Below are 24,791 nucleotides of genomic sequence, written 5' to 3'. Positions count from 1 at the left end.
ACTAAAACAGAGGTTGTAGATTATTAGCATATAGGCTGAGCTTGACTTTAGAAAAGCTTATTTTGGTCCACGCCTTTGTTGTTTTATCTTGAGTTAGTTGCAAACACCTAACATTCAGGACCATTTATATAAAAATCTAGATTTTCAGCTTATCTTTAAAAGTCAGATGGTAAGCTGGCAACATTGAACCCATATCTTCTCTTGGCAGCAGTTGTGAGATTGGGCTTATTCGTCCTCTGTGTCACTATGATTCCCATTGGTCAGCTTCACTGCCTGGGTTACCTTGCTGGCCTCTAAAGCATCATTTAGCTGTAGTTAAATGACAACCATATCTTCCAGTATTTCCCTTTGTGCCACTGTGAGAAAAATATTAGAAGTTAGAGGGCTATGGTTTTATTCGGCATGTCATTTCTAAGGTTTTAAATATTTATCAGAGAAAATTCTTTATTGTCAAATATTAATAATGGATGCTGTCTATGAGAACAGAAGTATATTAGTGAAAAGTACGCAAGAAAAATGGCAGTCTACCCTAAAGAGATTAAGAGTTTTGAAGTAGAGATGAATCCGACCCGCAGAAAATAATTAGAAAACAAGCATTTTACACATAATTTAACACCTTATATATATACTTAAAATAAGTTTAGAAGTAATTCACAGAAGGGTGAACATTGTGAACCTGAATGAACTACACGATCTCTTGTATATCCATTACATTAAAGGCACTGTGCTAGAGCCACTATCTGGAGGAATTAAAATATGAGTCACTGTGCTTTAAAAAATTACAATCTAATAGGACATGTCCACAAAAAGGTAAATAATAGGCCAGGCATGGTGGTTCACACCTGTAATCCCCGCACTTTGCGAAGCTGAGGCGGGTGGATCAGGAGGTCGAGTGTTCAAGACCAGCCTGGCCAACATGGTGAATCCTCATCTCTACTAAAAATACAAACATTAGCTGGGTGTGGTGGCAGATGCCTGTAATCCCAGCTATTCGGGAGGCTGAGGCAGAAAATTGCTTGAACCCGGGAGGCAGAGGTTGCTGTAAGCCAAGATTGCGCCACTGCGTTCAGCCTGGGCAACAAAGCAAGACTCGTCTCAAAAAAAAAAAAAAAAGGTAAATAATATCAGGTCGTTTCTGTTAGGTCTTGATTAATGGTATAGTAAATGCTACAGGAATGGAGAATAAATTGAGATTCTGGAGAGTAGGAAAAGGACTGTACCCTGAAGTGGCTTTGAAGAAGAAGGGACTTTGAAATAGAATTCAAATTCTAAGAGAGCAAAAGGATACAGAAAAGCAGAAGGGCAGACCATAGGTATTCCAGTAGTTTAGCTGATTGAAAACTAGCTTGTCCACAGCAAGAGTGGAAGGGGATGGCTTTGAAAAATATTAAAGAGGTTATAATAATTAAACAATGACGGACACAGGAGTATTTTAGATTGATGAGCAGAACGTTGAAGGATAGTTGAAATTAGAAAGTGAGGATAAAGTGACTCACACCTGTTATCCCAGCACTTGGGAGGCTGAGGCAGGTAGAACACTTAAGGCCAGGAGCTCAAGACCAGCCTGGCCAACATGATGAAACCCCATCTCTACCAAAAATATAAAAAATTAGCTGGATGTGGTGGTGCGTGCCTGTAATCCCAGCTACTCTGGAGGTTGAGGCAGGAGAATCACTTGAACCCAGGAGGCAGAGATTGCCATTAGCTGAGATCGTGCCACTGCACTCCAGCCTGTGGGACAGAGTGAGAGAGACTCTGTCTCAAAAAAAAAAAAAAAGAAAAAAAGAAAAAAGAAAGTTGAGGATCAACAAAGTCCACTAGTGTGGGCACCCACATAGGGCATGATGATAACTTACTTATGAATAGTGAAAGATTTTATGTGGCAGTTACTTCATTTCTACTGTGTATATCCATATAAAATGACTTTGGTTCTTATTTTAGATTCACAAATGGTATTTGCTAGCCAAAACTAAAGCTTTTTTTCTCTCTTTGTTGACATTGATATATCTTGTCCAACCTCTCATCTTTTTACTCTAACTGAATTTTCTAGTTCTTTTTTTCTAGCTTTAGAAAACATTAGTTGCATGATCTTGGGCAAGGAACTTAATTTTTTTCCACCCTCACTCCCCTTATCTGTAAGATAGGGATAGTCACTGCTTTTCAGGATTGGTGTGAAGCTTCAAAGTAAAAATATCAGGAAAAACATTTAAAATTGATCAGCATGTAATAGCTGTTATTATTGTTTTGTTCATATCTGTTGTTCATTCTCTTAGATTTTCTGGCTTTTCTCCTACTTTATCTCTGTGATACTTACTCAAGTTCAGTTCTATTAATTTTTTTCCCTCAATTGCACTGTCCTTTCAACAATTGGTATTAATAATTATTTCCTTCAGTGTAAACCCTCTTTCAAGCATCTAAAGCTTAACACCTTAATTATACCTTTCATTTTTCTCCCCTTGCCACTATTAACAAACTCCTCAATTTATTTTCAGTCTAACCTTTATCCTTTGATTCTTCAGTTATACTTTCTAGTGATACATTGTAAATCAAAACTCTTACACATTTTTCATATTGCTTATGTTATTTTTATATCTGTATCTTAAAATTTATGAATAAGCATCAAAATTTTAAGAGATAGTTATTACATCTATTCAGTTTTGAATTAAAGCAGCATGAAGAATAAACTATTATAAAAATATTTTCTGGAAATTTATATTCATTTACATTTATGTTTATTTAAGGAATAGAGGAATAGATTTAATTTTTTTGAGAGTTGTTATGAGAAGTAAATATGAAGTGTTAAGCATGGTGCCTGGCATGTAGTAAGTGTTCCATAAATGTCAGCTATTTTAATTGTCATTGTGAAGCAGGGCCAGCCTTTGTTTATTGACAGAGCAATAATTTGATGAGTGTTGGAAGATTCTCCTTTTCCAAGATTTGCTAATTATAGTTCCCTAAGTTCCACTTATAAATATCTATTACTTTGGATTAAGACTTTTTGCCTTTGGGGCCTTTTTGTTAATATGAAGATGAATCTTTTGGAACTACACATAACTGGAAGGGGCCTCTATGAAGCTGGTAATGTTCTATTTCTTCATTTGGTTGGTGGTTACATGTGTCAATTTGTAAAAGTCAAAGCTTAATTTCTGTTCTCTTTTGCATGATACAATATTTTAATAAGGAGTTAATGTAAATATACCATGGGGAGCTATATAGCAGAATTCTTAGTCACTGATGTATATTGATATGAAATAGTTTTAAATGACTTTAGTTACTTAGAGGTTTTTAAGATTGTTTAACAAGTGGAATATCTTAGTACCCTGAATTCCTTCTAGATGATAGATAGTAATGGCATCATTTGAACTATGATTTGACTCAAAATTAATTTTTATTTTAAGGTCTTCTAAAGTGACAAAGTTGGTTAAATTATAATCATTTAGTGGTGTATATATTCATGAAAAAACTGTTAAACTAGAAAGATTACTTTTTCTTAAGTTTCTTCATTAATATGTACTGTATTTGCTATGTATTCATTCATTTTGTTCTGCTAGAATAACAGACAAGTGGTAGTAGGCATCAAAGGTGCTTCAAAAAAATTTCACGGGCCAAAATTCATGAACTAAGTCTACAGCCATTAAAAATAACATAAAACGGCCAAGTGCAGTGGCTCACACCTGTAATCCCAGCACTTTGGGCAGCCAAGGCTGGCGGATCACCTGAGGTCGGGAGTTTGAGACCAGTTTGACCAATGTGGAGAAACCTCGTCTCTACTAAAAAAAAAAAAAAAAAAAAAAAAAAAAAAACAAAATTAGCCGGGCGTAGTGGTGAATGCCTGTAATCCCAGCTACTCAGGAGGCTGAGGCAGGAGAATTACTTGAACCCAGGGGGTGGAGGTTGCGGTGAGCCGAGATTGTGCCACTGTACTTCAGCCTGGGCAACAAGAGTGAAACTCCGTCAAAAACAAAACAAAAGATAAGAAAGAAAAATGTATAGGGAAAAAGGACTGAAAATTGAAAACATTCTACTTGCATCAGTTTTGTAGCAAGTTGTGAAAACATGGACATTATTTAGTTTTTAGCAGTAGGATATGTCAGTCCCCTTCATCTTGGTCTAAACAGGATTCTAAGAGAGCATGAATGTGAGTAATTCTGTTTTAGAGTATAGCTATTTCTTTTTTCTCAGAATTATGCACACAGAAATACACTACATTGTATTTTGTTTGTTCATTTGTAATAGGAAGACTTTAAACAATTTGTAATTAAACACTTTTAATTACAAAGTTCTTGAAAAATGGTTTATCATTCCAAAACATGCTCATAATTTTTATATCCAAATATTGTTATATTTTATAAAAATTGGTATTTGTATCTATTTTTAGATGACTTCAAACCTGCTTCTATTGACACTTCTTGTGAAGGATACCTTGAGGTGGGTGAAGGTGAACAGGTGACCATAACTCTGCCAAATATAGAAGTGAGTATTTCTGCATATTTAAGGTGATCATTTTTGTGAGATTCTTAGTAAATTTAAATGAAAAAAATTGCACAATTCATGAAGTGATAATTGGTTAAAGTAATTAATAAGCACAGCAAAGCAAAAGCCATATTTTAAACTACTTTAAGCAAAAAAAAAAAACTCAAAATACTTTAGTCCATTTAATAGTTCCAAGAACTATCATAGCAAGTGATTTGAAAAAAATTAGAGGTCTAACCAAATATTTAATAAATTCCTATTATAAGCCAGGTTGTATACACTGACCTTAGGATAATAACATATCCCTTGCCTTCTAGTCCTAATCTTTTACAGCAGACAGACACATAAGCATCTAGTGTTATAAGTTAGAGCATATACAAAATTATGTGTAACCACATTAGAAGCAAATACTCTGCCTGCTGGAATCTTGAAAAGCTTCATTAAGCAAGCAATATTTCAGCTGAGCCTTTAAAGGACAAGTAGGATTTTATTGGGTAGACAAAGAGTAGAATATCTAGGCAAACCAAATAGTGGGTGAAGGGCTCTGATGCTGAAAGAACAAAGAGTTTGTGGAATAAGTGACTTTACATAGTAAATCATAGTATAACGAAAAATGGGCCAGGTATGGTGGCTCACACCTATAATCCCAGCACTTTCAGCGGCCAAGATGGGTGGATCCCTGAGGCCAGGAGTTCAAAACCATAGTGAAACTCCATCTCTACTACAAATACAAAAATTAGTTGAGTCTGGTGGTGTGCACCTGTAATCTCAGCTACTCAGGAGGCTGAAACAGGAGAATCACTTGAACCCAAGAGGCGGAGGTTGCAGTGAGCTGAGATCATGCCACTGCACTCCCACCTGGGTGACAGAGCAAGACTCCATCTCAAAAAAGAAAAAAAAAAAAGAAAGAAAAAGAAAAATGATTGATAGCAACAGAGACTAGAAAAGTAGGTCAGGATCAAATTGTGAAGGATATTTTATGTTATAGAATTTGGACTCTTTCTCATAGCTATTAAAAAACCACTAGAAATTTTAATACAGAGAGGTAATGTGATTGTATTTGTTAGATTAGAAAATCTCTTTCTTTTTACACTCCTCAAACTGCATCTGAAACTCCAGTGATTAGAATTCTAATGATTAGATTGTGTTTTTGAAAGAATTTCAGCCATAGTTTGAAGAATGGTTTTAAAAAGAAAGAGACTTTGTCAGGGAGGCCCTAACCAAAAGTTTTGTCCATTTAAAAATTTCCGTATGTATCCAAGTAATGGTACCAAATACTATTTGCATAAAAATACAAGTTATTTGTTGTATGCTCTGGTTTTCTTAGTCCTTGAGTTAGAAATTTCTGAGTATCCAGCTTAAGTTTTTCTTTTCTTTTATACTGACTTTGTCTATTCTCAGAAAAAAATCAAGACTGTAACTTTATACTTTAATATGTTTAAAAAATGCTGGATTTTTTTGAGATTTTTTGTTTTGTTTTGTTTAATTTTTGTAATAGGAGTGGTTTTGTGCTAGTCCATCCACATTCTGCTTTATGCATTAATGAGATGGCTTACTATGGTTATAGGTATAGCAAGTAAACTCTCTGTCCTCTCATCTGCTATCTTTTTCTTATTTTTATCAGTTAACCATTTATTGAAAGCCCACTGGTATGTCATACTATATCAGTTACGGTCTCTGGAGATTTTCTTAAGGCTATTTAAATTTGTGGGGGCTTTCTACTGAATATTTCCACTTCTTCTTTCTGGAACTGAAGGAAATGAAAAATCTGTTTAGTATGAGATGTTGTGAATAAGTCAAACTTTATATTACTCTGTTATGAAAAATTGTTCAAATTCTAGTAGCTGTAAAACAATTTGGAAATTTAGTCTCTGGTAACCAAGGCTTCTTTGCTTTATGACGTTTATTAAAGAAAAACCTAAACCAACCACTGATTTTTAAAAGTTTAAAGCCTCACATTAGCAACAGGAACCATCATGCCATTGCACTCTAGCCTGAGCAAAGAGAGCAAAACCCAGTCTCAAAAAAAAAAAAAAAAAAAAGGAAAATAGGAACCACTAGTCTATTGTCTCAGGCTATATAGTATTATTCATCAGTAATAATTGATTGGCAGAATCACTTTAGTTGGATTTTTTTTTTTTTTGCCAAGTAGAATATTGTTTTTTCAAGTTGCCATCCTCCTGTCCTAATCCTTTACATTGCTCTTCTACTCTAAACAAATGAGGATTCTTAAGTTTAATAATAAACCCTTGTCATTCATTCATATCTTGCTTTAACCAAGAGTTACCATCTTTCACGTTTTTGGTTATGGTTTCAATTGAAATGCCTCCTAAAGGAAGCACAGTTATAGGAGGCCTATATTTTCAAGCCAGCAAATTGTAAATTTCAGAAATTGTAAATAAATCATTTGGGAAAAAGCCACTACTGCCACCACCACCCCTTTCCACAAGCCCCCAGAGATATGTCCAAAAAAGAATATGCCTCAGTATTTGTGTGTGTGTATATGCATGGACATTCTGTGTGATAAGCCCTGTTTTAGGTAGCTGCCACTGGGAATACAGAAGTAAACTAGACACAGTCAGTATCCTGAAACATTTTATCATTTAATGGGAGAGACAGGAAATAACTGATTAAAACCTGGAAATCTAAGAACTATCAAAATATATACATAGATATTGTAGAAACAGGAAGGAGATATCTCAACCAGGGTACAGGGGGGAGACATCAGGAAACACTGAGTTTTGAAGATGAGTTAAAGTTACCCAGGTGAAGGAGAGAGGGAAAGATATTTTAGTCAGAGAAAAGAAAAAGACATGGACTAAGATACAGCAACAAAAAAAAAGTTTGTTAAACATTTGAAGGACTACATATAATACCTAGTGGCATATATGTAGTTACATATGTAGGCATATATATATGGTAGGTCAGAAGGGGTATATATGAGAACAAGGTGGGTGATAGATGATATTTAGGAATAAGATTAGTAAAGGGTCTAATATATAATACAAATTAATTTTAACTCATTTAAACAGTGAGAATCAAAGACTTATTTAGATCACCACCTGTCAAAAGCAAATATTGTTTCTTCTGGGCATGTAGTCCTTGAACAATTATGAATAACAATGAAAATTACATTCTCAAATAGACTTTGTGAAGGGTTTCCCCCTTCACTTAAAGAACATCTTTAAACAAATAGGACGTTTGCTTTTCTTCAGTGTTCTTAATTCTGTTGGTATTTTGTGGAAATGTAATGGTAATTAGCCATTTAGATTCTTCTATTTTATTTTTCATTCAAGAGAATTAAATCATTTATTGATTACACATGATAATGGATAATACACAAGCTTCATTCCCATCTATAATTTTATCTGGTACCATTATTCAATTTAGACATATTGCATAGGATGTGCCAACAATCATTTTTATAACCAATAATTCCATGATTTTGCTTGGGTAATCCTTTTTTTTTTTTTGAGACAGAGTTTCGCTCTTGTTACCCAGGCTGGAGTGCAATGGCGCAATCTCGGCCCACCGCAAGCTCCGCCTCCTGGGTTCATGGAGGAAATTGCCTCCATGAGGCAATTCTCCTGCCTCAGCCTCCTGAGTAGCTGGGATTACAGGCACGCACCACCATGCCCAGCTAATTTTTTATATTTTGAGTAGAGACGGGGTTTCACCCTGTTGACCAGGATGGTCTCGATCTCTTGACCTCGTGATCCCCCCGCCTCAGCCTCCCAAAGTGCTGGGATTACAGGCGTGAGCCACCGCGCCCAGCTGGGTAATCCCTTTTAATGGTGAACTTCAGGTCACAACAGTAACTATCAGTTCAACTACACCAAGGTTTCTGAAGACAATGGCTTCTCCACCCAAGCAGGTTGTGTATAAATTCCAAATAGAACCTGGCATCACCCTGAAAGAATTCTAACTTCACACTGTTGGGGAAATTTACCAAGATGGCTTCAGAGTAGACTAACTTTACACAGCACATTAAAAAAAAAGACATTTATTCATTGTCACAATCAGACTATTACATTTAGCAATCAACAGCATGGGTGCAAAAAAAAAAAAAATCTACATTAAAACCATGGTCCTTAAGTTTTTGCCCATACACATGAGTATTTGTGTCACAAATACAGTCCTCGAGTTTTTTGCCCATATACATATTTATCTAAAACATGTCTTGTTTGTATGCAGCTAGGCCTTGCCACCACTGTGCTTGACTGAGTTCACAAATCTGTTGTAACCTGTAGCTTCCCTGTCACTTCTCTGACTCTTCTCTCCTGCTAAGCTTTGTTTCCTAAATAAAATCTTCTGCCACTGTCATAGCTACTGCTGCTACTGGAACCACCATAGCCACCTTGGTTTCATGATTTGCAAAGAATTGGCCTCTACCACCATAGGGGCCAGAGCTTCTGCCTCCAAAGCTTCCTCCCTTCATGGGTCCAAAATTTAAAGACTGATTGTTGTACTTGCCAAAATCATTGTAGCTTCTACCACCTCCAAAATTTCTTCCATCATTACCAAATCCATTATAGCAATCCCCACTGCCACCATATCCATCACTGTCACAGCTGCCACCAAAGCCATCATGACCACTGAAGTTTCCTCCATGACCAAAGTTGCCATTTCCACTGAAACCACCTCTACGACCACCACCAAAGTTTCCAGAACCATTTCGACCTCTTTGGCTGGATGAAGCACTAGCCATCTCTTGCTTTGACAGGGCTTTCCTAACTTCACAGTTGTGGCCATTCACAGTATGGTATTTCTGAATGACAGTCTTATTCACGGAGTCTTGGTCACCAAAGGTTACAAAGACAAAACCCCTTTTCTTGCCACTGCCTCAGTTGGTCATGATTTCAATCACTTCTGTTTTTCCAAACTGTTCAAAATCTCTTAGGTGATGTTCTTCAGTGTCTTCTTCAATGCCACCAACAAATATTTTTCACAGTTAAGTAGGTACCTGGTCTTTGAGAATTTTTCTCTTGAGACAGCTCTGTTTGGTTCCACAACTCTTCCATTCACCCCATATGGCCTTACATTCATGGCTGCATCCACCTCCTCCACAGTGGCACATGTGACAAACCCAAAGCCCCTGGAGCACTTGGTGTTTGGATCTCTCATTACCACACAGTCCATGAGCATTCCCCATTGCTTGAAATGGCTCCTCAGGCTCTCAACAGTTGTTTCAAAGCTTAAGCCTCCAATGAAGAGCTTTCTCAGCTGATTGGGCTCTTTAGTAGACTCTGACTTAGACATGACGGCAGGGTGAAGAGAAACTTTAATGAAGCTTCTTCGGTGGTGTCCACAGGCGGAAAAGTGATTCCTCTATTTCTGTATGAACTTGCTGTAATCATCCTGGTAAAACTGCCTAGGAAGCTTAGAGTCAGACCATAAAATATAGCTTTTATCATATTATAATTTTAAGAGTGTCTTTGGTTCTTTGATAGGGTAGAGTTTCTAATTCCATTTGTTTTGGGTTTCTATGATATTACCAAATAGAAAAAACTAATAAAAACAAAGACTGTTAGTCTGGTTAAATAGTGGGCATTTGCAAATCTCTCTTCCTTACAGACAATTCTCCACAATTGCTGTAAAATTTCAAAGGGTTGAATTTTGAAAGAAAAAGTTTTACTTAACTTGACTGTTAAGATTTGTCATTGGTTCAGAGATTGGCACGTTTTTAGCGTTGACTCTATCTTACGAGGTACTTCTGTGGGCTTTTATGAAATAGCGCACTGGAAACTTCTAACTATCCTTCTATTAGTCAGACAATGCATTTCTAGTGGTTACATATAATTTAGCCCTCAAATGCTACACCTGTGAGGCCCTTATATGTATGAGGGCCACTCCAGAGGACCCTCTTTGAACCTTGTCTGGTTCTCTCCAAAGGGTTTACTTAGCTGATACAGGAAAGTAGTCCACTACATTCTTGGGACCTCATCTGATTTTAGGATCAGAGTCCTATTTTAACATTCTTTTACAGTCATATTTTTTAATGAAGTATATCTTTGCTTATTACAAAATAAAATCTTTGTCCTATTTTGTGTTTTTAAGCTTAAGTGCCTACTTGAAATATATATGTGTATATCCAGCTTTCTTTCTTTTGTGTGTTCATAGAATCTTAGTCTCTTCCTTTTATTTAGCTGACATTTATATAACTACCTTTACTTTCTTTCGTTTGTGTATTCATAGAATCGTAGTGTATCTTCCTTTTATTTAGCTGGCATTTGGTATGAAGCATATTTTTTGTTAATATAATATACTGTTTTATTTTTAAACCCAGTTTGACACTTTCTGTTTTTATTGGGAAAATACTGTCTTTTCAGTCTATTCACATTTAGTTCAAAATTAATATACTTGATTTATAATTCTTTTATTTTGTAGTTTATTAATCTTTAAATATTTGTTGTTTCTTTTATATTCTTTATTAGTTTTACCAACCATTGCTTTTTTTTTCCTTTTGTCTTTTTTTTTTAATTCGGTTTTTGATTTTTTTTTTTTTTTACTCATTACTTTGGGAGTACTAGTATAATTTCCATTCCATTATTGATTATTTTCCTTTCCTGGTGTTCATAATGAGGCATATGATTTTATTTTCTTATATGAAAACTGGGCTCCTCCATTATTTCCTTACCTCCATCAAGTGAGATTTTTAGAATACATTTATTGTCCCTTAATAATAAGACATTTTCCTCCTCCCTTTCACTTCTCTTTCTTTCCACCTCAGCCAAATACCTAAGTTTTTGCCAAGATATTGTATTACATTGCAGAATATCTTGTCAAGAATACTTATTTAGCTCTTACATTATCATTCTCAGACAGTCTATTTTTATCCATTTTTAAAATTATTATTTTTACTTTTTGAGACAGAGTCTTGCTCTGTCACCCAGGCTGGAGTGCAGTGATGTAATCTTGACACACTGCAACCTCCACCTCCCGGGTTCAAGCAATTCTCCTGCCTCAGCCTCCCAAGTAGCTGGGATTACAGGTGCCTACCACCACGCCCGGCTAATTTTTTGTATTTTTAGTAGAGATGGGGGTTTGCCATGTTGATCAGGCTGGTCTCAAACTCCAGAACTCAGGTGATGCCTCCCAAAGTGCTGGGATTATAGGCGTGAGCCACCGCACTTGGCCAAGTCTATTCTTATCCATTTAAAGTAAAGTATATATAAATAGCCAGATTTCTTTTATCACTACTATTTTCTCTTCATTCCCTTATGTTGAAGTGTTGGTTCTGAGTCCTTTGTTGTATGGTTAAGAGTCCTTTCATTCACTCAAATAACATGTGCACTCACTTTTTAAATTTTATTTATTTTTTATAGGTAAGATCTCATTCTCTCACTCAGGCTGGAATGAAGTGGCACAATTATAGCCCACTGCAGCCTCAAACTCCTGGGCTCAAGCAATCCTCCTGCCTCAGCCTTCCAAGCAGCTAGTACTACAAATGTACACCACCACACCCAGCTAATTTTTAAATTTTTTGGTAGCAACCCTAGGTTGCCGATGCTATTCCGAAACTCCTGGGTTCAAGTGATCCTCCCACCTTAGCCATCCAAACTGGTGGGATTACATGCACGAGTCACCACACGTGGCCCACTCATTTATTTTATATTTTGTTTTACAGTTTTGTCTTTTGGTTGACCATCCTAAGTCAGTCATTCATGCAAACCAATTATAAGCAATTCTGTGTGGTTTGTAAACAGTGACAGATGGAGAAAGTTGGAGAATAGATAAGAAGATCATGGAGGACCCTATGTGCAGGTTTATGGAATATGGCTTTTATCCTGAATACACAGTTTTTTAAGTGCAGAAAGATTTTTGAGCATGGGAACAATAAGTTTAGATTTGCCTGCCTACAGAATGGGGAACAAAATTGGAGAGAGAGTAGGAAGGAAAATAACAATACTCTAGGTAAATAACAATTGAAGGTGGATAATTACAGTGAACATTGAGCTGATGGGAGGTATTCAATTGTTATTTAGAGGTAATGATAGTTCATATGCTTAGTATTATCTGGTACTTTAATAGTTGCCTTTCTTGGGGTATTTAATAAGGGAATGGACAGAAACGAAAGCTTAAAAGTTAGGAATGGTGCTCAATTTAATAAGGGAGAAAGTTTACATTTATAAAAGTTGTTCAAAATGTAGAAGGCTGGTGTAGAGATTATGAGAAATTTGTTTAATTTGTTACTTATGACCAGAAATTGTCTATATTGTTCGTATTTAACATTTATTGTATATTTATAAAGGTTTTAGTACTTCAGGTGCTGAGAACACTTTTTAAATAGTAATGATTAGTTCCTATTTTCAGGAGCTCAGAGAACAATAATATATTGTAATTGTAATTTTTAGATTTATTCCATTCTAAGTAAAACTACAGCTATCATTAAGAAGAATATGTTACACAAATCTCTCATCAACTGTAATTTGGAGTCCTTAGGCAACTATTTTGGGGAATCTTACTTGTTTCAGTCAACACATCTGAAAAATGTACTTAACCAGCCAAGTAGACCCACTTTGTTTTCTTATGATCATGCTCCTGACTCTTCCCCAGGGCTTCAAGTAAGTGCTCCACATCTAACCATTTTAGAGCTAGCCCAGACATGTCTCCATCTATGGGTTGTATATTCTTGATTTTATGTAGATTAGTTTAGTCTTTGGGAGAGGTAAAAAAAAAAAAAAAAAAACCTCACAAAAAACTATTCCTTTATTTTACATTTATAGTTTTTTCTCTGCACCTTCTGAAATCTCTAACCTACCCATCTTTTACAGCATTTTCAATTACCAAATTTATCTCATACTCCTCCTAGTGGTCATTTAGTAAATCTCTAGTGATTAACTTTAACATGATATGCCCTTTAGTCTTTTTATTTGTTTATTTCTTTATTATTTAATTATTTATTTTTATTGCATTTTAGGTTTTGGGGTACATGTGCAGAACATGCAAGATAGTTGCATAGGTACACATGTGGCAGTGTGATTTGCTGCCTTCCTCACCTTCACCCACATCTGGCATTTCTCCACACGCTATCCTTCTGCAGCTCCCCCCTCCACTGTCTCTCCCCTATTCCCCCCAATAGACCCCAGTGTGTAGTGCTCCCCTCCCTGTGTCCATGTGTTCTCATTGTTCATCACCCGCCTATGAGTGAGAACATGCGGTATTTCATTTTCTGTTCTTGTGTCAGTTTGCTGAGAATGAAGTTCTCCAGATTCACCCATGTCCCTACAAAGGACACGAACTCATCGTTTTTGATTGCTGCATAATATTCCATGGTGTATATGTGCCACATTTTCCCAGTCAAGTCTATCATCAATGGGAATTTGGGTTGGTTCCAGGTCTTTGCTATTGTAAACAGTGCTGCAATGAACATTCGTGTCCATGTGTCCTTATAGTAGAACGATTTGTAGTCCTTTGGATATATACCCAGTAATGGGATTGCTGGGTCAAATGGAATTTCTATTTCTAGGTCCTTGGGGAATCGATACACTGTCTTCCACAATGGTTGAACTAATTTACACTCCCACCAGCAGTGTAAAAGTGTTCCTATTTCTCCACATGCTCTCCAGTATCTGTGGTCTCCAGATTTTTTAATGATCGCCATTATAACTGGCGTGAGATGGTATCTCAATGTAGTTTTGATTTGCATTTCTCTAATGACCAGTGATGATGAGCATTTTTTCATATGTTTGCTGGCCTCATGTCTGTCTTCTTTTGTAAAGTGTCTGTTCATATGCTTTGCCCATTTTTGAATGGGCTTGTTTGGTTTTTTCTTGTAAATCTGTTTGAGTTCTTTGTAAATTCTGGATATCAGCCCTTTGTCAGATGGGTAGACTGCAAAAATTTTTTCCCATTCTGTTGGTTGCTGATTCACTCTAATGACTGTTTCATTTGCCGTGCAGAAGCTGTGGAGTTTGATTAGGTCCCATTTGTCTATTTTGGCTTTTGTTGCCAATGCTTTTGGTGTTTTGGTCATGAAGTCCTTGCCTACTCCTATGTCCTGAATGGTTTTGCCTAGATTTTCTTCTAGTGTTTTTATGTTGCCAGGTCTTATGTTTAAGTCTTTAATCCATCTGGAGTTAATTTTAGTGTAAGGTGTCAGGAAGGGGTCCAGTTTCTGCTTTCTGCACATGGCTAGCCAGTTTTCCCAACACCATTTATTAAACAGGGAATCCTTTCCCCATTGCTTGTTTTTGTCAGGTTTATCAAAGATTGTATGGTTGCAGATATGTTGTGTTGCCTCCGATGCCTCTGTTCTATTCCATTGGTCTATATCTCTGTTTTGGTACCAGTGCCATGCTGTTTTGATTACTGTAGTCTTGTAGTATACTTTGAAGTCCAGTAGTGTGATTCCTCCTGTTGTGTTCTTTTTGCTTAGAATTGACTTGGCTATGTGGGCTCTCTTTTGGTTCCATATGAAGTTTAAGGTAGTTTTTTCCAGTTCTGTGAAGAAGGTCATTGGTAGCTTGATGGGGATCGCATTGAGTCTGTAAATTACTTTGAGCAGTATGGCCATTTTCATGATATTGATTCTTCCTAACCATGAACATGGAATGTTTCTCCATCTGTTTGTGTCCTCTCTTATTTCGTTGAGCAGTGGTTTGTAGTTCTCTTTGAAGAGGTCCTTTACGTTCCTTGTTAGTTGTATTCCTAGGTATTTTATTCTCTTTGTAGCAATTGTGAATGGCAGTTCGTTCTTGATTTGGCTCTCTTTAAGTCTGTTATTGGTGTATAGGAATGCTTGTGATTTTTGCACATTGATTTTGTATGCTGAGACTTTGCTGAAGTTGCTTACCAGTTTTGGGAGATTTTGGGCTGAGACAATGGGGTCTTCTAGATATACTATCATGTCGTCTGCAAATAGAGACAATTTGGCTTCCTCCTTTCCTATTTGAATACCCTTTATTTCTTTTTCTTGCCTGATTGCTCTGGCTAGAACTTCCAGTACTATATTCAATAGGTGAAAGAGGGCATCCTTGTCTAGTGCCAGATTTCAAAGGGAATGCTTCCAGTTTTTGCCCATTCAGTATGATATTGGCTGTTGGTTTGTCGTAAATAGCTTTTATTATTTTGTGATACGTTCCATCAATACCGAGTGTATTGAGGGTTTTTAGCATAAAGGGCTGTTGAATTTTGTCAAAGGCCTTCTCTGTGTCAATTGAGATAATCATGTGGTTTTGTTTTTGGTTCTGTTTATGTAGTGAATTATGTTTATAGACTTGTGTATGTTGAACCAGCCTTGCATCCCTAGGATGAATCCTACTTGATCATGGTGGATAAGCTTTTTGATGTGCTGTTGCAATCGGCTTGCCAGTATTTTATTGAAGATTTTTGCTTCTATGTTCACCATGGATATTGGCCTGAAGTTTTCTTTTCTTGTTGAGTCTCTGCCAGGTTTTGGTATCAGGATGATGTTGGTCTCATAAAATGATTTGGGAAGGATTCCCTCTTTTTGGATTATTTGGAATAGTTTCAGAAGGAATGGTACCAGCTCCTCTTTGTGTGTCTGGTAGAATTCGTCTGTGAACCCATCTGGTCCTGGACTTTTTTTGTGAGGTAGGCTCTTAATTGCTTCCTCAACTTGAAACCTTGTTATTGTTCTATTCATAGTTTTGGCTTCCTCCTGGTTTAGGCTTGGGAGGACACAAGTGTCCAGGAATTGATCCATTTCTTCCATGTTTACTAGTTTATGTGCATAGAGTTGTTTGTAACATTCTCTGATGATGGTTTGAATTTCTGTGGAATCTGTGGTGATTTCCCCTTTATTGTTTTTATTGCATCTATTTGGTTATTCTCTCTTTTCTTTTTTATCAATCTGGCTAGTGGTCTGTCTATTTTGTTGATCTTTTCAAAAAACCAACTCTTGGATTTATTGGTTTTTGGAAGGGTTTTTCATGTCTCTATCTCCCTCAGTTCTGCTCTGATCTTGTTATTTCTTGTCTTCTGCTAGGTTTTGAGTTTATTTTATCTTGCTCCTCTAGCTCTTTCAATTTTGACAATAGGGTGTCAATTTTGGATCTGTCCATTCTTCTCATGTGGGCACTTATTGCTATATCTTTTCCTCTAGAGACTGCTTTAAATGTGTCCCAGAGATTCTGGTATGTTGTGTCTTTGTTCTTGTTGGTTTCGAAGAACTTCTTTATCTCTGCCTTCATTTCATTGTTTATCCAGTCAACATTCAAGAGCCAGTTGTTCAGTTTCCATGAAGCTGTGCGGTTCTGAGTTAGTTTCTGAATTCTGAGTTCTAACCTGATTGCACTATGGTCTGAGAGACTGTTTGTTATGATTTCAGTTGTTTTGCATTTTCTGAGGAGTGCTTTACTTCCAATTATGTTGTCAATTTTAGAGTAGGTGTGATGTGGTGCTGAGAAGAATGTATATTCTGTGGATTTGGGGTGGAGAGTTCTATAAATGTCTATCAGGTTTGCTTGTTCCAGGTCTGAGTTCAAGTCCTGGATATCTTTGTTAATTTTCTGTCTGGTTGATCTGTGTAATATTGACAGTGGAGTGTTAAAGTCTCCCACTATTATTGTGTGGGAGTCTAAGTCTCTTTGTAAGTCATTAAGAACTTGCCTTATATATCTGGGTGCTCCTGTATTGGGCACGTATATATTTAGGATTGTTAGCTCTTTTTGTTGTATCGATCCTTTTACCATTATGTAATGACCTTCTTTGTCTCTTTTGATCTTTGTTGCTTTAAAGTCTATTTTATCAGAGACGAGAATTGCAACTCCTGCTTTTTTTTTTTTGCTCTCCATTTGCTTGGTAAATCTTCCTCCATCCCTTTATTTTGAACCGTTGTGTATCCTTGCATGTGAGATGGGTTTCCTGGATACAGCACACTGATGGGTTTTGGTTTTTTATACAATTTGCCAGTCTGTGTCTTTTGATTGGTACATTTAGCCCATTTACATTTGGGGTTAATATTGTTATGTGTGAATTTGATACTGCCGTTTTGATGCTAGCTGGCTCTTTTGCCCGTTCGTTAGTTGATGCAGATTCTTCATTTTGTTGATGCTCTTTAGCATTTGGTATGTTTTTGGAATGGCTGAGACTGACTGTTCCTTTCTATGTGTAGTGCCTCTTTCAGGAGTTCTTGTAAAGCAGGCCTGGTGGTGACAAAATCTCTGAGTACTTGCTTGTTCACAAAGGATTTTATTTTTCCTTCACTTATGAAGCTCAGTTTGGCTGGATATGAAGTTCTGGGTTGAAAGTTCTTTTCTTTAAGGATGTTGAATATTGGCCCCCACTCTCTTCTGGCTTGAGGGTTTCCTGCCGAGAGATATGCTGTGAGTCTGATGGGCTTCCCTTTGTGGGTGACCTGACCTTTCTCTCTGGCTGCCCTTAGCATTTTCTCCTTCATTTCAACCCTTGTGAATCTGACGATTATGTGCCTTGGGGTTGCTCTTCTTGAGGAATATCTTTGTGGTGTTCTTTGTATTTCCTGGATTTGAATATTAGCCTGCCTTGCTAGGTTGGGGAAATTTTCCTGGATAATATCCTGAAGAGTATTTTCCAGCTTGGATTCATTCTCTTCGTCACATTCAGGTATACCTATCAAACATAAATTAGGTCTCTTCACACAGTCCCACATTTCTTGGAGACTTTGTTCATTCCTTTTTGCACTTTTTTCTCTAATCTTGCCTTCTTGTTTTATTTCATTGAGTTGATCTTCGACCTCTGATATCCTTTCTTCAGCTTGGTCAATTCGGCTGTTGAGACTTATACATGCTTCGCAAAGTTCTTGTGTTGTGTTTTTCAGCTTCATCAATTCACTCATATTCCTCTCTAAGTTGTCCATTCTTGTTATCATTTCCTCAAATCTTTTTTCAAGGTTCTTAGTTTCTTTGCATTGAGTTAGAACATGTTCTTTTAGCTCATGGAAGTTTCTCATTACCCACCTTCTGAAGTCTGATTCTGTCATTTCATCACACTCATTCTCCATCCAGCTTTGTTCCCTTGTTGGTGAGGGGTTGTGGTCCCTTGTAGGAGGTGAGGTGTTCCAGTTTCAGGTGTTTTTCTCCTTTTTCACTGGTTTCTTCCCATCTTTGTGGATTTATCCACCTGTCGTCTGAGTAGTTGCTGACTTCCCGATTGGGTCTCCGAGTGGACGTCCAGATTGTTGATGATGAAGTATTTCTGTTTCTTAGTTTTCCTTCTAACAGTCTGGCCCCTCTGCTGTAGGACTGCTGTGGTCCACTCCAGGCCCTGCTTGCCTGGGGGAACACCTGTAGCAGCTGTGAAACAGTGAGGGTTGCTACCAGTTTCTTCTTCTGTCATCTTTGTCCCAGAATGATGCCTGCCAAATGTCAGTCTGATCAGTCCTTTGTGAGGTGACTCTTTGGATATACGGGGGTCAGGGAGCTGCTTGAGGAGACAGTCAGTACTTCATAGGAGCTCAAGTGCTGAGCTGTGAGCTCTGTTGTTCATTCAGGGTTGCTAGGCAGGTACGTTTAAGTCTGCTGCAACAGAACTCGTAAAGCTTCTTTTTTTCCTCAGGTGCTCTGTCCTGGGGAGTTAGGGCTTTATTTATGAGTATCTGTTGCACTGTCCTGCCCAGCAAGTAGGCAGTCTAGTCACTGCCTGCTTGCAGAGGCTCTGGGCTCTGCCCTGCTGCCTTAGGCTCCACCCTGCTGTCCTGTGTAATTCCCTGTGGTCCTGTTTATATGGGTGTGGTTAGAACTGCTGTGGCAATGGCAGACTCCCTCTGTTATGACAGGCTGCGTCGGCAATGGCAGAGTACCTCCGTAGGGGTGGAGTGCCTTGTTAATGGTGGATGCCCCTCCCCCACCGAGCTGCACTGTCCTGGGTTCAGCTGTGCTTGCCGTGAAACTCTCAACCCTGAGCGTTTCCAATTGCTGTTTTGTTTGTTTTTGTGGGGGGTGGGACCTGCTGAGCCTGATCACCTGGCTCCCTGCCTCAGAGCCTTTTTTTTTTTAAGTTGAATGGTTGACTCTCTCCCAGGTGTTCCAGTCACCTGCTGAAAGGGCGCCGGGATCTGTGTGATTTCCTGGCAGCGACCTACTGTGCCGGCTGAAACAATGTTGCTGCCTGGGATTCTCCTGGCCTGGCTTACTGTTTAAGTCCCGTTTAATCAGATGAATGTGCTAATCTGCCTTCCCAGATCTCAAATTGCCAGTTTAACAGGGCAACCAGACCAGTGTATTTCATACAGAGTGCTGCTGCACTGCAGCACCAGCCCAAACAGCCATGCTGGCAGCCCATGGGGCTCCTACACCTGGGAATCTCCTGATCTGTGGGCAATAAAGATTAGTCTGGAAATGTGGTGTCCACTCACCCTCTGCGCTTTCACTGGGAGCTGCAATCCTGAGTTGCTCTTATAGCGCCATCTTCTTCTCTCCCCCAAACTTTTATATAGTATATATCCCTTTAGTCTTTTTAAAAGTCATGCTTTTCTAACCTGATCTAACAGTACTATTATTACTTTTGTAATATTTGACAAAATTATTTATGATAAATTCATTAAAATTTAATGTACTTTATAAACTTCAAAAACAAATATTCATAATTGTTTAGAAATACAGATATGTGGGATAAAGCAAAAGAATGACAAACATAAAATTCCTTCAGGTTTGATAGGGCAAGGACCGAAGATAAGGGAGGATATATAAGTAGATGTAGTTTATTTGTAATAATCTAGGTTTCTTTTATGCCAACAAGAATGGTATGATGAACAACACGTACCCCATCAGTGAGCTTCAACATTTATCAACATTTTGCTTTTTTTTCTAATCTATTCTCTTACCACTTTTCCCCCCGGCATATTTTATAGCAAATTCCAGAAAATGTGCCATTTCATAAATGCTTATTTATGTATCTCTAACTGATAAGGACATTTCTGTCTTTATCTAAGCACCGTGCTATTATCACAAATAACATAATTAATACTTGGTCCATAGTCACAATTTCTTGATGATCTCAAAAATGTGTTTTTACAGACATTTGTCTGTAAAATGTCCTAACTAGAATCCAAATAAAGTTTCTATGTTGTATTTGAATATTATATTCTTGTCTCTTTTATTTAAAAGTCACTTCCTTTCCTTTCCACCCCTTTCTAAGTTTTTTTTAGAGACAGGGTCTCACTGTGTTGCCCAGGTTGGAGTGCAGTGACTATTCACAGGTGTGATTATGACACACTGAAGCCTAGAACTACTGGCTTCAAGCTGTCCTCCTGCTTCAGCACCCTGCATCCTCCACTTATGTACTCCAATATTTGCACTTGGCTCTCTTCCCTTTTTCATGCCATTGGTTTGCTGGAAAAACTGTTTTATCTGTCTTAGAGAATATATCTACATTCTGGACTTCAAATTACTTCCATCTGGATATATTTAACTTGTTCCTCTATTCCTCCTGTTTTCTGTAAACTGGTAGTTATATTTCTAAGGGCAGGCTGGACTATATATTCTTTGGGGTTTGATAAGAATTAAATTCTTTGGGGCTTTTGTGTGGTTTTTGGCAAGAGTATTTTATGGATGATGCTGTGTACTTTCATATTACCTCATTAAGCACATAATGTCTGCTTATCTCACTTTTAATTATGCTAAAATTAATTAGTGGGTTCAGTGTAAGAGGTGTTGCTTAATCTGCATAGGGAGGTGCTACATTAAGAAAATGCCAGATTTAAAAAAATTAAACTTACAAAGCAATAAGAAGGAAGAAGAGGAGGGCGGATGCGGTAGCTCACACCTGTAATCACAACACTTTGGGAGACTGAGGTGGGTGATCACTTGAGGTCAAGAGTTTGAGACCAGCCTGACCAACATTGTAAAACCCCATCTCTTCTAAAAATACAAAATTTTATCTGGGCATGGTGGTCCCAGCTACTCTGGAGGCTGAGGCAGGAGAATCACTTGAACCCGGGTGGTGGAGGTTGCAGTGAGCTCAGATTGTGACACTGTACTCCAGACTGGGCAATGGAGTGAGACTGTCTCAAAAAAAAAAAAAGAAAGAAAGAAAAAAAGAAGAGGCATAGAAAATATGATTCAAGGCTCTATTTCCTTATAAAATACATTGGTTTAGTTATATTCAAATTGAATCTCAATTGCTCATTATAGGCCAGTGAAACAAATCTTCACTGGCCCAAGGTGAGTACCTCCTCTCTTCCCTTTCCTCAATGATAGCACCTTTGAGATTTCAGCCTATCTTCAGCTGTATTTTTTACTACACTCTTTTTGGATCCAGGGTAGTAAATTTAGGTCGTTTATAGGTGACTTGAAGTATAACATAGAAGGAGAAACACAGTATCAAGATTTCAAAGGCCCTCCCAACTGAATTCCTATGGTAAATTTTCAGTAATAATAATTAACTTTTTAAACAGGGTTCAACTCCACCAGTAACTGTTTTCAAAGGTTCAAAAAAACCTTACTTAAAAGAATGCATTTTGATTATTAACCATGATACTGGAGAATGTCGACTAGAAAAACTCAGCAGCAACATCACTGTAAAAAAAACAAGGTATGTGGTTTAATGAAATAAATTATATTATAAACATAAACTTCTAAGGAAATGTTAAGAAAAATTGACTGTATTAAGTAACATTATTATACAAGGGGGTTATTTCTGTGTGCTACAAAAACGTTTTAATCTTTTTCTAAGTTTAAATTTGGTGGAGATTCTAAGCCAAAAGCTTTTTACCACATCATCCTGTGATATATAAAAGCTTGTTTTGCTTCTAAATGCTTTCTATAGGTATAGTTATACTTTTTATTCTGTTGTAGATACTTTCATATAACTGGATTGAAAAGAGCCATTATACATTCTCTAAAATAATTTCATCTTCATTAATAAATATTTATCAAATACCTATAATGTGTAAGGTACTAGAAAAAGGAAAGTTTGCTATGCAAACACCTCAAAACTTCTGCATTTTAATCAGATAAACAGACTATTCCATTTAAAAAGTCAATAGGAGAATATACTCATCTCAAATCCTTTTTGGAAATAGGTAACACATTACTTGCCATGTAATATAATGATATTTGCTCTAAAAGCCATGCAAATAGTATAGACAAAAGTTGCTCTAGGAATTAAGAAAAAGGAGAAGTAATGGTAGATTGGAACATTCAGGGAGACATTTTTGATGTACCTTAAGAGGAGGTTGGGATCGTAAGAATTACCTTGGGTGCTTGTTAAAAATTAATTCCCAAATCTAACCTTAAGTCAGGGAAGGATCCTGGGAAACTCTATTTTTTAATATCTCCTCACCTTTACCACTCATGCCCTGCTGTGATTCATACTAGAAGAAGGTTTGTGAAATTCCAGCTTAATTGAGTAGAAAGGAGAAGACGATGTAAGCCAAGTTTGAAGGCAGAAATATATCTGACTTATTCAGGGCCAGTAAGACCTATTTGAACAGAGCAGAGGTTTATCTCTGTACCTGTGTACATGTTTTAGAAAGTAGGGGGCGATGTTGATATTGGGCTAGAGGTAAGGTTGTAACTTTGTTGGTTGAGGTTAATGCCATCAATATTAACTAAGAAATTAGGACATTATCTTGCTGGTAGTGGTTACATATTAAAGTCTTTTTAACCAGGGATTGGCATGTTTACAGTTTGTTTTAAAACGTTAATTCAGTAGAGAAACTGAATAAATGACAACAATGTAGGAATCAGAAAAACGTATAAACCAGGAGTTTTGAGAGCAGGAATGAAGAAAAAATGAGGGTCTGAAGATTGTTTGTAGGAAGAACTGATAGGATTTGGTGACTGGAAATGGGAGAGGCAAAAATCAAGCATACTTTTGTTATATACTCTTCTTAAAGATGTTGAGAGAAATGTATATGAATCTCCTTTATTATGTCTATCTTAAGTTATGAATGGAAAATGTAGAAGTGATTTAGTTTTAACAGAAATAATAATCTTAGAACTTAGGGAATATATTGTACCTGTTATACACTTGTGTTTTTCCTTTTATTTTAGTCATTTGTGAATGCCTTATCTGTTCAATTTAAGCAATGGCTTTATTCTTTAGTTGTTGTTTTATTTATTTTTAAATAGAGATAGGGTCTTGCTATATTGCCCAGGCTGGTCATGAACTCCTGACCTCAGGCCATTCTCCTTTCTCGGCCTCCCAAAGTGCTGGGATTACAGGCGTGAGCCACTGTACCAGCCTGGATTTTTGTTTTTGTTTTTTGAGACAGGTCTCACTCTGTCACCCAGGCTGGAGTACAGTGGTGTAATTATAGCTTATTACAGCTTCAAACTGCTGGGCTCAAATGATCCTCCCACAGCCTCCTAAGTAGCTGGGATTACAGGAATGCATCATTATGCCCAGCCAATATTTTTATTTTACTTTATTTTTTGTATTGACAGGGTCTCACTGTATTGACCAGGCTGGTCTTGAATTCCTTGGGTCAAGTAATCCTCCTACTTCAGCCTTCCAACATGCTGGGATTACAGGCATGAGCCACCAAGCCTGGCACGGGTTTTGTTTTTGTTCTCATTTGTATCCCTCAATGGACATGTGTATCACAGAAACAGAACCTGACAAATACTTGTTAAATGATGAACTAAATTAATGTTTTAATTTTGGATATTATTCTAAAGATGTTTAGGAAAAGAATAAGTGGTTGATTTTAGTAACTTTGTAAGTTGAAATTTTTGTTACATTGCTGTCATACCTGTTTTAATATTTCATATTCTTAATTGCAGAGTTGAAGGAAGCAGTAAAATTCAGTATCGCAAAGAACAGCAACAACAAATGTGGAATTCAGCCAGGACTCCCAATCTTGTAAAACATTCTCCGTCTGAAGATAAGATGTCCCCAGCATCTCCAATAGATGATATTGAAAGAGGTAAAATCTAAGTATATGAGACAACACTTATAAGAGATAATTAAGAAATGTTAAGGCCAGGCACGGTGGCTCACACCTGTAATCCCAGCACTTTGGGAGTCCAAGGCAGGCGGATCATGAGGTCAGGAGTTCAAGACCAGCCTAGCCAATATTGTGAAACTTTGTCTCTGCTAAAAATACAAAAATTAGCTGGGCATGGTGGTGCATGCTTGTAGTCCCAGCTACTTGGGAGGCTGAAGAAGAAGAATCACTTGAACCCAGGAGGCAGAAGTTGCAGTGAGCTGAGATCGCACCACTGCACTCCAGCAAGGGTAACAGAGTAAGACACCAACTCAAAAAAAGAAAAGAAATCTTAAGTGAATTTTTAAATTTTAATTAACAATGGTATTAATTATAAACTTTTACTGAGAGTATAATATTTTTTGAAATTATGCATTTTTCTGGCGTAAGGATATAGCTTATGATTTTTAGTTTTATGTAAACAATATCCATATAAGATAATTTG

At 37.2% G+C, this 24,791-nt stretch overlaps 1 protein-coding gene across 3 annotated transcripts in view; it reads left to right on the top strand.

Moving 5' to 3' along the window:
• EAF2 (ELL associated factor 2) overlaps positions 1-24,791 on the top strand; it is a 40,727-nt gene that overhangs the window by 3,319 nt on the left and 12,617 nt on the right. For 2 of the 3 annotated variants that reach the window (XM_054246051.2, XM_002758747.5), the window contains exons 2-4: positions 4,379-4,473; positions 21,812-21,948; positions 24,144-24,286. In XM_054246051.2, the coding sequence (XP_054102026.1) occupies positions 4,379-4,473; positions 21,812-21,948; positions 24,144-24,286 (375 nt within the window). The remainder of the gene's footprint in view (positions 1-4,378; positions 4,474-21,811; positions 21,949-24,143; positions 24,287-24,791) is intronic. The other variant, XM_017965191.4, reaches the window with a different exon arrangement.

Source organism: Callithrix jacchus, chromosome 15 (genome assembly GCF_049354715.1).
Source record: "Callithrix jacchus isolate 240 chromosome 15, calJac240_pri, whole genome shotgun sequence".
Lineage (NCBI taxonomy): Eukaryota > Metazoa > Chordata > Mammalia > Primates > Cebidae > Callithrix > Callithrix jacchus.
Note: the sequence above shows the minus strand (reverse complement) of the source record. Positions and strands in the feature narration are given on the sequence as shown.